The sequence below is a fragment of the Melospiza melodia genome, chromosome 9 (genome assembly GCF_035770615.1).
Source record: "Melospiza melodia melodia isolate bMelMel2 chromosome 9, bMelMel2.pri, whole genome shotgun sequence".
Classification (NCBI taxonomy): Eukaryota; Metazoa; Chordata; class Aves; order Passeriformes; family Passerellidae; genus Melospiza; species Melospiza melodia.
Window position 1 is genome coordinate 13,676,726 of NC_086202.1, and position 12,874 is coordinate 13,689,599.

At 40.1% G+C, this 12,874-nt stretch overlaps 1 protein-coding gene across 2 annotated transcripts in view; it reads right to left on the reverse strand.

Moving 5' to 3' along the window:
- The window catches only part of ARMH3 (armadillo like helical domain containing 3), a 138,977-nt gene that overhangs the window by 59,856 nt on the left and 66,247 nt on the right, over nt 1–12,874 (reverse strand). For both annotated transcript variants that reach the window (XM_063163351.1, XM_063163352.1), the window contains 3 exons: nt 11,118–11,200; nt 10,499–10,625; nt 7,793–7,868 (listed from right to left, as the gene is read on the reverse strand). In XM_063163351.1, the coding sequence (XP_063019421.1) occupies nt 7,793–7,868; nt 10,499–10,625; nt 11,118–11,200 (286 nt within the window). The remainder of the gene's footprint in view (nt 1–7,792; nt 7,869–10,498; nt 10,626–11,117; nt 11,201–12,874) is intronic.

The following is a 12,874-nucleotide window of genomic DNA, read 5'->3' on the forward strand; positions in this document are numbered from 1 at the left end:
GTGGGTACTTTGTCAGTTTAGTACTAAAGGAAGATTAGGAGAACAGGGCATTTACATTCCTAGAGCAAATCCAAATTTTAGGCCCCCCACTAGTATAAGATAATAAGAAATACATGTTACTGGCTTTTGAAAAGCTTTTCTTTAAGTACACATCCCACAGCCCAGACTTTCAGAGGGAATAATAATTCTGGCTGCTACTGTGAGCAACAGATTTCTTTTAAACAGAAAGAGCAAAACAGCATTATACTACATCACTTTTCAAGGGAAAAAGGTGTTATTTAAGCTCACAACGATTTTTACATTGTTTGGGTTATGAAGAAAGTTGCTTAATGTTCCTTCTCCACTGAAGCAAATCTTGAAAGCCAGATTTGAGACCAGCAGTGATCAGAGTCCCTTATATTTACTCAAAGAATAAAACCAGCATGGATGAAGTTTCGACAAGCTATAAACAGCTGTTTCAAACTGTGCTTCAATCATGTTCCAGTAGAGCCAGTTCTTGGGGCCAAAAGAATCTGGTTGCTTCCTGACTGCAACAGAGCAACCAACAAAGACATTGACTGTAAGGTTGAATTCTATCAATTAGGAACTGAACTCATGCCAGCCACAGTACCAGAGAAGTAATGAAGATTGTTCTCATAAGCAGGAGGAAACAATACAACAATTCAGAGAGAGAAACAGCAGAGCTCTCAGGATTTTGAGCTTCAACAAAAAACACAAGATGTTTACAAGTCTGCATCCTAGATTTGCAGCACCTGCTTAAATGCATTACTGAGCTCAGACATAATTTGCCTGTAGTCCAGCACAGGGATTCACGACCAAAAGATCTGCAAATGGCATAGAAAAAAACCTTCTGACCAATAAATACCATATCCACTTCTGAAATAAACTGGAAGTACTCCCCATACTGACATATGCTCTCCACTACTTTGATGTTTCTACAGAGAAAAGTATTTGGCAAGCAAAACAAAAAACAATTTCTTGCCTGGTGCCCCACTTCTTCAGACCAGGCTGTGCACAGTCACTCCCATAAATCAAACAAGAGACCTCAATCCTCAATTGCAGTGAGAAACCTCTGACTTCTCTACTGTCATCCCAAAGCTTCACACCCCAAATTCATCAGCACAACAACTGAAATGATGTGCCAACATCACACTTCCAAGGCTGCATACACAGCTTAAAAAAAAAAAATTGCTAGCAGCTTAACTAACTCCACCTTGTAAGCCTACAATCTGTACCCATGAGTCCAGCAGAGATCTGCAGACAGCAATTCCCTATTCACAGCAGTTGCATTTGACACAGAACAAATGAAATCTGGGTCCTAATACATTTGCGATGGAGGCAACACTTCTCACCAAACTGCTAAGTAGCCTACAGATCCTGCCTAACTTTGCAAATCTTTCACATTTCAAGGAAGAAATGTTTCCAATAAAATGTCCAGGAGGACAAAAGTTCACAAGTGGGCAAACTGCATTGAGATGTTCATCTTACAAGGACCACATGAACATGAACTAGGAGACCAGCTGAAATTCAGAAGAGGCTGCCAAGCAGTGCCTGCTCTGCAGAGCAGTGTCCTCTCCACCCAGCAAACAATCCTCCTTGTACACAGGGCTCACCTCCCCAGCAAACCCTACAGAGCTGCTCAAGTACAGAAGTGGGTCCTGCTCCCAGGTGTCACCTTTGAGACACGAGGAAAGGAGATGAAAGCTGCTGATACAATTGCAGACCTTGGGGAAAAGCTACAAAAGCCACTTAAGCAAGGCTTCTGTCCTAGAAATAAATCACTTCAAGATTCCAGCCACTCCAATCCAAAGAGCCTTGTTTACTTTGAGGATGAAATTTTAGTGATCTCTGCAGAATGGCATCCAAATGCACTGAAAAAGCAAGCCATGGCTATAGTATCTCAGACAGAGGCATTCTTTGCCACACAAACATCTTTGCTTAAAATCAGCATCAGCTCCAGAAAGAAAGTCACCACAGAAAGAAGCAAACAACAAAGAAATCAATCCTTTTGAAAACCTACTGAAAACAGAAGTTCATTAAAGAGAAAACAGGCTGGACATTGTCAGAGTCCCTTCATGACTGAAATAGAAGTAACTGGCAGAAAGCAGGAAGGTGAGCTGGGATGTACCATGCTGCTGTGTCTGTGGAAATGGCACATACAACACCACTCAACAGATTTGCTCTCTGGATTTGGGCCAGTGGCAGAGACAACATTTAATTAAGCCACTGCTTAATGAGAAAGAATGAAAGAAAATTACAGCAGAATGAAATTGGCTATGGCTCTATAAAAGAAACACACCAAGATGAATCAGTTAGTAAATAAAGAGCAACAACTGAAAACTACTAACACTCCTGTCTTGAGAAGAAATCGGATCATGTACAAGAAACAAAGCACTGAAGTTACACAACTAGATGAAAGTTGTGTAATACTTACTTAAATACTTACAAAAATAACTGAAACATGTGTTAGACTGCTGTGAAAAGAAGAAACATGGCAACCCAAGACAGGAATTTCCTTCTTTTTTGATTCTTCTGCTATTATGTTGTTAGTCATAAGGTCTTTCCCTTTCAATCTGCCTGCTTCCTCTGCTCAGGTGCCAGAACCTGTTCACACCAAGATCTGCTGCTCCTAGCAAAGGAACTTTCCCTACCACAATACTGCAAGGTGGAGTGAAAAACAAGCAGTGGTAGCAGGTGAATTCTGAGAAACCACTATAACTCTGTTATAACTACTGTGGCATTTCAGGAACTGTTTTGCTGTGCCAAAGCCCCTCTGCAGCCAGAAAAGCAAGCAACAAGAAACACATGAAATGACAAGAAGGGACTGCTACCTTTGCTACTTCTGTTAGGAGTGACCACAGATCACTAAAAAAGAACCAGAACAAAGCCAGAATCCTCATCTAAAATCTGCTTTCAGATTTTCAGATCAGAATTTTTTCCCAGCTACCACACTACCACCTGAAAACTGCAATGAACTGATTCTTCAAATAGCTTGGATACACACACTTCAGAAGTTTTCTTATATCATTTTAGTAAGAATTTGATCCATAATCTTGTCAAGCTTGTGTTACAATTTAAAAGTACTGAGAAAATACATTGCTGAGTTTCTCTTTAGGCCTTGTTGCTTTTTTCTTATTAAAAAAATAATTGTTGACTGCCTTGTACTATCCTGTGATCTGAGCTCAGTCAGGCTGATTAGCAGTGACAGCATGTCAGAGGTCATTACCATTAAACACACCTCAGTGAACAATTCAATGGAGTTGTTATTCCATCAGTGCAGTCCTCACAGGTGGTTTTAAGAATTGCAGGGAATGAACTCCAGATCACTGTGGGCTGTAACCTGCATGCCTGAGCACCCTCTGCTGCTCTGAGCAGCTCCACATGGTCCCACAGTCCCAGGGGATACGTCCAGTGCAACCACACTGCTGGAAGAAACAACACCTGAGCATCTATAGCCAACCCTTGTGGTTCATCTGAGAGAGGCCAGAAACAAGGTTCTAGCTTGGTAGAACCCTGGTATTTTCAACTCAGAGATTGTGGCTTCAATAAGCCCATTGCCAAAGGAAACATGTCTGTGTGTACGTTCTATATGTAAATATATATAATTTAAGTGTATATATGCGTATATGTCTGTATAAGTATTATATATGCATTTATATATACACAGACATCCATATACGGATATTCACATTTATATAGGTGCATATACCTGCAATGTTCATACAGATATCTGTATTTCAACATACATGCACATAGATTTTCTTGACCATTTCTTTTCATGAACAGGCTTTAAGCTTGTTCTCCCATTTTCACTCTGATTCATATGGGCAAGAAATGTGTTTGTATGTCTATTAGTCTGTACAGAGAGGCAAGGAAGAAAGTGTGTGTGTACAGATATAAACACATATTTTGCACACAGTCTCAGCTGACTGTAATCTGTAGGTCACCACCTACACCACGAATACAGATGCATTTCTCTATCAGCAGGTCCACTTTCACATATCCTGCATAAAAGCCATTGCAACATGACTAGGTCAGCAGCATTTTGGCCTTCTCTCTCCTTAAACAAACGCTAAATTCCTTGCAGTCTGGTGGAACAATCCTGAAGGTACTAGCTGGACTGCTTGCAGTGGCCCACTTTCTAACAAATATCTGAATGGAGCCTTCTCCTCTGTCAAGGTTTTCAATAAATGCAGTTCTGTGAGTGCTGGTAATTTATCAGGAGCTATAGCTTCAGGGCCAGGATGACAAGTGTCCTACAACAAACAAGAACAGTCCAATTTGGCCTAGCTAAAATTGCCAATGTTCCTTCAGAGTGCTCCTACGTAGACTGGCACCAAGCATAATCATTTTATACACATCCATGCAACGCTCTGAGTGCTCCTCCCAAATCCCCAGTCTCTTCTTTACAACCCCAAAGGAGCCCTGGGAGAAGCAGCACCTTCCATTCAAGGAAAAAGCATCACACAGGGTGGCTCAAGTGGAACAAAAGTAGCTGCAAGATGGAAGAGTGAATGAGAGCACCCAAGCGAGGATTGCAGCCTATGCTACAACAGCACAGAAAACACCTAAAAAAAAAAAATTTTCCTATCACCCAGTTCCATGCTACAAACTTACTCTCTGCTTATTAAAAGTGGTTCAGTGAGAAAAATAAAATTACGACAGGGCTGAATTTCAGACAAGGGAGAAATTCAGCCTATTAATCATTGAGTTAATCTATTTATTCACCTTGGAAAAATCCTGATCAGGAGAAAGTCTATTAAAAGAATACAGGGATTCAGCTGCCACCTTGCTCACTGAATAGTCAATCAGAAAATGCCCCTTTGAACCCCACATTAATAAAATTCTCATTAAATGCAAATCTGCACAATGTTATCTTGAAGAGGCTCATTAGTTTAAAAAAAAAAACTTGTCTCAAAATGTGTTTATTTCCTCATAGGTGAGAAGGTGAGATTTTAAACCACCAACTGCTGCACCTTCCTATTTCAACCTCATCAGTGCTACAGCTATATCTTGCAGTCTATCATATCTCAATTATTTATGAAAACCACAGAGACAAATCCACAGACAGAAATTATAATGACTATTATGAGATAGGACGGCAATCAGAATCACTCATTCCAGTTTGGTATGTAAGATTTTCAGACAGATAAGGACATTATTATTCTTTCTTCTTCAATTTTTCATTTTCTTTGGGTTGGACAGAAATTATGAATTATCTGTAGAAAGGAAAGAAGGCAGAAATAGTCTCCCTATCTCTTAACACTCAAAAAGAATATTCATGACTGTTTTTTTGACTGGAGTAAGGACAACAAAATTCAAATAATCAGCAACAACAAAACTCAGACCCTACTGGAGAATTTTTAGTCCAACTAAAAGGTGCTGTTCATACCATAATAGGACACACAAAGCGGGATCTCTCTGCGGCTGAATTTAAAGAAGAACGTGTCTAAGATTCTCTAGGCATTACTCATCCTGTCTATTTAAGCAATTAATCAACAGAGCTCATCAGTCCAGCACTGTGGAGTACAAGCAGGACTGTTTCAGTGCCTCCTCAATAGTTACTCCTGTAACACAAATGCATTGCAACCTTGAAACACTGTAAATAACTCACCACTCCTCTCCCAGCAGAAATGCACATAAAATTGTACACTAGGATTTAAGACACTTGTTAAAGCCCACTGTATGCATGCACAGGCAGATGCTTTTATATTTCTAAAACCCACTAAAAGCCCTAGGATAAGGAAATTGCAATGTTTATTTATTTTTAAATAGCTTGTGTAATGAGACCAAGATATAAACCAAAGCATGACTTTGCACTTCAGAGTTACAGCAAAAAGCAGGTAATCACTGCTCATAAAAACTTTACAGAATGATGAAGCAAGGGGAGGAAAAAATCCAGAGTGGATTTCTCTAAATTCATTTCCTTCATGGCAAAAGCATCCAAATAAGACAGCACACTAAGACCACTCTAATGGAAAACCAAAGGGGCAGAAACAAACAGGAAACCCAGATAATGGGGAGCTAAGCCAGGTTCTAGTCCCTGTCACATCACACTGTCAAACACCTTCACAAAAGCACACTACCTTTGGACTTCTCTGGCTGCTCTGAAATCTATTCAGCTAAAGAACCCTTCAGATGTAGTATTTTTACCATCAGAAGAAGACAAAACAGAAGACAAAACTCTCCTCCTTCTCTTTTTTGAGAGTGAGGAAATGGGATAAATCAGACTAACTTCTCAGAATTCTAATCCCTGTCAAGGCCTTGAATCATCTGTAATGTAGACCTTTACTGATTTCACTGAATGAAAAGCAGTCATTCATGAAATTTCAACATAGATGAGCAGTTGGGAGGAGCAGAGGAAAGCTACCCTAAGTCCAGAAGAGAAAGAGGCTCCAGTGAGTGCAGACATGAACACATCTGATACGGGTTATCCTTGAAGGTGTATCATGTTCATACCATAACAGGACACACAAAGTGAGGGTTTTGCTGGTTTTTTGGTTGCATCTTTTCTCAACTGCATGCTCATCTTCACAAAAGCAGTTGCAAAGCCAACAGGAAATAAGCCCATGCAAAGTCTTGGTTCCACAAACCAGAGGTGAGCACAAACTCTCTGTGATCACTTGGTTTTTGTCCCTTCCAAGCGTAGACTTCTCTCGCTGGTTATACTGAGCATTCCCAGAGCAGGCACTTTGTCACATTTAGTGACATTAGTCAACAGCCACCTGTTCTGCTGCTTCACTCCAAGTGCACTATCTACCCACACATGTTCACTTACATCTGTTTAAAAAACCGCAAAAATAAGGATAGCAGCAAAATAAGTCTAGAATCATATATGATGCTTACAGACTTTTTGAGGGAACCTTTAAGGTGGTTTACAGACATGTAGATGTATATTGACTTGAAAAATGCCCTCAGGGAGTTTGTCCTACACCATGTCTTTTGTAATGAGGAAAACAATGAGTACTAGCAATGCAAGATTACTGAGCTACTTGGTGTTGCACAGACACCAAGTGTCTGGAGTGACTAGGGAAGTGATATAGAGATTTTTTTTCAGTAGAAGTACTTTTATCTTCCATGGTTTCTTTATAAGCCAGAGCTAAGAAGTAAATTTTCCCTCTCAACATTCCTCCATTTTCCAATCAATCATATCCATGATCTTCTTGCCCAGTACCCAGCTTGGTCACTAGTAGCTGCCATAAAAATAAATTATTGCCATTATGAAAGAATACATACCTAGATTTACACACCTTAGCCTTACAAGTAAAGCATAATTTCTCCCCTTCTGCCCTTGAACAGGAAGTGGAGGTTTAAGAGAACATTGAAACATCCTTAAATAATCAGTTTTAAACACACAAAAATCTTGCAATGTTAAGAGGCCTCAAATCTGCTTATTACAGCAGGCTTACAGTCCCCTTCATAGCTTTGTGGAATTGCAATGGAATCACTCAACAGAAATCCATTAGGTTCACAACTGCTCTGCCAGCACAGCATTATTCTCTACTGTATAACTTCTCCCAAGAATGATATGAGGATTAATTCATTACAGTTTGTGCTATGCTTTGAAAGCACTCAGTCTACAGAAAAGCTGAGAGAATTATTAGGGGACAATCAAACCCTGGTGATCATTCCTTTATGCCTGCGAGCCCTGTCTGAGCAACAACTTAGCCCAACAAGTAGAACAGATTCAAAACAACATTCATTAAAACAAATGTGTAACTGTCACGATAAAAATGTAGTCACACACAGGAAATGAGAAACTTTAAAAGAGTAATTAACTTCTACTCCTTACCTAATATTGACTAATGCATGGGTCACCTTGCTTGCAGGCTCTTTCCATTGACCAGCATTGGTAGACAGCCTTAGAACTGAAAGGAGAAGACAGTTAACAGTGCTGGCACAGAACTGGCAATTTCATAATTCAAAACAGGAAAAAAAATCTGCTTTGGCAAGATGGCAGTCCAGGAACCACATCAAAACAAAGCTCATCTTTGAGAATCTGTGATCCAGGGTAGAAATTCCCTTCAAAGCCCATCTAAGAAACATAAGGAACATGGGAGGGGTGAGCAGAACAGAATAATGACTTAAGCCACAGGGGATGGGAGAACCTGGGTGCTCCAAACTGCTTTCACTGTCACACACAGAGTTTATTTTCTCCAGAATCCCAAACCTAGAACAGCTCTTATTCCACACGCAGCTGTTCTCCTTCAGCTCCTGCTAATGCAAGGTTCCATCTGAACTGGACTACATAGTGCATTTAAAACCCTCTCCAGCAATGAAGAATTCTTCACATGCCCATTTATCTAGAGCTGCAGAGAGAAATTACACACCAGGGTAAAGAAAAAGCACTGCCTGTAGGAAGAAGGGTGGTGTTCTCCTGCACAGATGGTCTCTGACAGACTTAAGAGCAGATCTGAAAACATTCTGCAACAGGAAGAACTTCTAGGGAATCCAATTCTTTTCTGCCAGAGTACCAAAAATACTTATTTAGGTCAAAATATGTAGTGTTTTTATGGTGGCAGTTACTTGCACAACTCTTGGTAAGCACCAAAACAATAACAGATCCTGTAGCAGATGTTTTGATTAATTTCCATCTTGCCTGAACAAAGGGAATTTTCTATGAATTTGTAGATACAGGGTTTTCTGGAGGTTAGACTCCACAAGAATTGTTCACCCTCAATTTAGAAGTGAAGGAACAGCTCACCACCCAAATTTAGGATCATCCAGAAGCATGGATTCTACAAGTGAATGGTTAAACACAGTGGTTGCATACTTATGCTTATAATTGAAGGGCAGAACCTTTCAGTCCTGCAGATCTGGATAAAGTTCAGTTTCAGAACAAAAGAAAAAAACCAAATCAATTAGATTCCACCTCCACTCCCAACATGGAAAGTTTCAACCACATTAACAGAAGAACTAAAGGATTGAGTTGCTTTCTCATCTCTGCTAATACCCCAGGGCTAGGGGACAGAAGGGTCACTGTAGTCTCAGAGATGGGCTGACAAGCAAAGGGAAGCTATCAGGACACCTGGTAGCTTTCATTAGCTTGAGACAGGGCTACCTTCTCACCTTCTATTCTACCATTACATGCCATCTGCAGAAAAAAGCTGTCATCTCTGAGTAACATTGTTTTGTCCCACAGTAGGTACTGTGCTAGAATATCTGAAACAATATATTCAATTCAGGCACCTGCAAGAGTAATTCAACAGAGTTTACTCTACATAGGAGGATGGCAAACATTCATGTGATAAATTGTTTCAACAGCTCAGTTGTGCCTTTTGCAACCCAACTGAGGAAGTATTTGAGTGCTTTATTCTTCTATTCCACTTACCTTCTGCTTCTACAGGGGATGGGTTTGAAAAAAATATAACCTAGTAAGAGCACCACACCTCACTAGTTGCAACTCTACTCAGGGAGTAGAAAATGGGTAAGCAAAAAATCTTATGCACTCAGAAGGTACAAAAATGGCCAAGCAATCCCTTATGTAACAGTTGAAAACTGTGGGAAATTTATACAAAAGGGCAGTTTGTTTCTGCTTGCAGTTACAGGGTGTACTCAGCTACTTTCATTTAGGTGAGGATGTCTCTCCCCCATGTCAGAGGAGGGCTGTGGCCCAACTGTCTGCCCTTTAGCTCTCCTTAAACATTTATACAAATTCCTGTTGTTCCTTGGGTGATCAGGCTGAGAAGGGAGCCGAGGGTGAAGGAATGAAAGGTCCTTTTGGAATGAAGCAAACAAAGAACACAGCTATATTCTTTTTTCACAGCTTCAAGTATGCAGCACACCAGTGCTGCTGCAGCTACCCTGGGCTGCAGGTGCCAGTGTCTAACACTGACTGATTATGCCTCCATGCATTCCTTGCTTTTCTTTGTTCCTCTTCCCTGCTGGGTGACACTTGGCTCCCTTCCCTCTCTCTTGAAGGTTGGCAGCTTCTCCCTGTTTTGCCAGGGGGCACATTCTTCAGTCCAGCAATTCACTTGTCACTGCAAGCAGGTTTGTGAGGGCTGTTTTCTTGGTTGCTTTGGCAATGAGTGAAGTGGATGTGATTTGTCTAGCACAGCAAGCCTCCTGCTGTAAGTTTCTCAAATTCTTTTCCAAATTCTTACTTGCATTCAGTGTTTCTCTATGCTGGGTAGTTCTGCAGCATGTACCTGCTTTTTGACTTGAAATTGTCAAATGTAACAGAAGAAAACTACACAAAATGCATGAAATACCACATACTCCATTGTGACAATAAATTTATATTTCCAACATTAGGTGACAGAGGTAGGGGCAAGGAGCCTGTTCATATTTTTTGTGACATTAAAAAAACCTTATCCTTTTAATAAGCTTATCCTTCAATTCTTAATTTACTAACATGCCCTAGTGCACAAAAGATGTTCACTCAGCACAGAAGACATCGGTAGCAGGTAGACAGCAAACACTTGACACAAACATCCCTCTTCCACCACCCTCACTTCCAGGCAGCAGCAGCCCTGACGAGTCAAGAGGTACTCACCCATAGAATAAAGGTTGTCAAAATTCTGGTGCATGCGAATGATTTCATAATAGAGCTCATCATAGCTGCTGGGAGTGGGCAGAAATGTGTCTCCATAAGTGATGAACATGTTGAACAGGTTCACAACCTATACAAGTGAAAAGAAGTTGCAAGAGGAACACTTACCCCAAATCTATTCTGCAACAGAAGCAATACACATTATGTCAAAACTTTCAAAGGAATAGCTTGCAGTAGCAGCAGATTTTCTTTACAGTACCAAAGAGACAGACAAGAAGCTTAAATACTGTTTTATCTAGGGCCAGAAAGGCATGTTTCTATTTTGAATACAAAAGACCACAGAACAAAAAAAAAAAAATTAACAAATGTGGAAAATTAAACTAGGCCTTTCCTCACACAGACTTCTTTATTTCACCCTATAGTGAGTCCAAGCAGTGCCCTTTCCAAACACCTAGTGAAACTAACCACAATATTCCTCTGCTTCATGGCCTTATTCTCATAACTCCTTAACAGGCCAGAAATCCTTTCTGGAATCATTTCAGCATTACAATTCCTTCCTAATATTAGTTCACAATTAAGTTGTTAAAATTAAGAGGATTTGTGCAAGGGTGAAGATGCTTACCATAAGAGCAAGGGTGAAGATGTTGTGCTTGGCCAGCAACACAGTCTCATTAGACATGAGGAACTTCAACAAGTTGATCAAAGCTAGGAGAAAATAAGTATTTTTAAAATACTATTAAAAGCAAAGCCATTCTCAACAACTTATATACAGATGCATTTACATTATCTAGTGTAAATTAAACTATTCACCTCAGAAATGTATCAATTTATATGCAGGATTTGGCGGTGCTTTTTTTTGCTAAAATACCCTGCCAAACAGGTAGGTGACAGTTATTTTACCTTCCCACATTTATTCTCCTTCACTGACTTACCAATCAAATCTACTCAGGCTCAAGGTACATCCCTTGCTAACTCAGTTCAAGATTTTTCTATCAGCTAGATCCTGGAGCGAGCTTTGGGGTTGGAAAACCCAACCGTCTCATTTCTGCTTCACATATCACCAACATGATGTATGCACAGGCAGCCCCAAACTGTCACTCTTGTTGATACCCGCAGTTATAAAAAATAAAAAAGGTAAGAAAACCCCCACAGCACAGCTTTTCTGTAGCTCTGTGTCAGTGCTGCTGTACTGGCAAAAAGGAGGATGTAGTACTTTATTGTGTCAGTTATCTGGGGCTGTGCCGTAAAGATTACAGATCTGGTTCACACTTGTCTTAAATAATAAAACAACAAAAGCTCCTGCTGTAACCACCCAGTATCAGTTAGTAACAGTGGCAATTAACAAAAAGGTTGGCTAAAAATGCTTTAATCAAACAGACTTTACAATAAACAACTGCATTCCATGCACTTGAATAAAATGTAAAGTTTCTTATCTATTTTTTTTCCTAGTTGTTGAAATTTTCAGAAAACTAGTTTCTTCTGCATTATAGCTGTTCAGGAGTGAAAGCTGATGCCTGACTAGAAGAGGTTCTTAATGTACTCTCTTCTCTGAAGTCAACACATTTCAAGACTTAAAACATCTGAATTAAGATGTCCTGAAAAGTCAATGCTGGAACACTGTACACATCTTTTTTAAAAGGTTCCTAATTATCTACTAATTAGTAACTTCATCCAACAGAACAATACCAGGCATTACTCCTATTTCTTACAGGCACAAGTAGAACCCATTAATCCATTTTTCTCCACCATTACACAGGTGTCACACACCATCCAGTAACTGGTGAGAAAATAAACTGTGGTTTGGGGGAACTCCACAGTGAATGCAGAAAAGACCATTCAGCCCAAGGTACAGGCTATGAAAGAGGAAGAGATAGAGCACAGGGAACAGGAATGAGGTATGGGCAGAATTTCCATACTCATCCCCTTCAAGATTGCAAAGTATTCACAAAAGGTACAATCAAAAAACCTACAGCAAAATCAAGCAAGCACACCAGTCTGATCTTGAATTAAACAAAACTGTCAGATTCCAAATGCAGTCCTGCAAGCTCTACTTTACAGTACTACAAGTTCACCATGAGTATCACAAGTTTATACATGCACACCCAAAGGGAAGTCTGCAGCCCAAGGTGGGTATTTACTCATCACAGGCAGAAGCTACTTCCATCTAATCTTCCAGCAGGTGCCTGATGCTGAACTGAAAACCAGGAATGAACAAAATTCTTTGCAAACTCCAGACATGCAAGTGATGCATCTTTCAGAGCTATTCCAGGATTAACCATCAGCAATAGCATTTCTCCCTTCCATGTCAGCAGCTCACCTCATGAAGCAAATACATTAACACCTTTTCAATCCAGCCACATAACTCTCTGTACCATCATC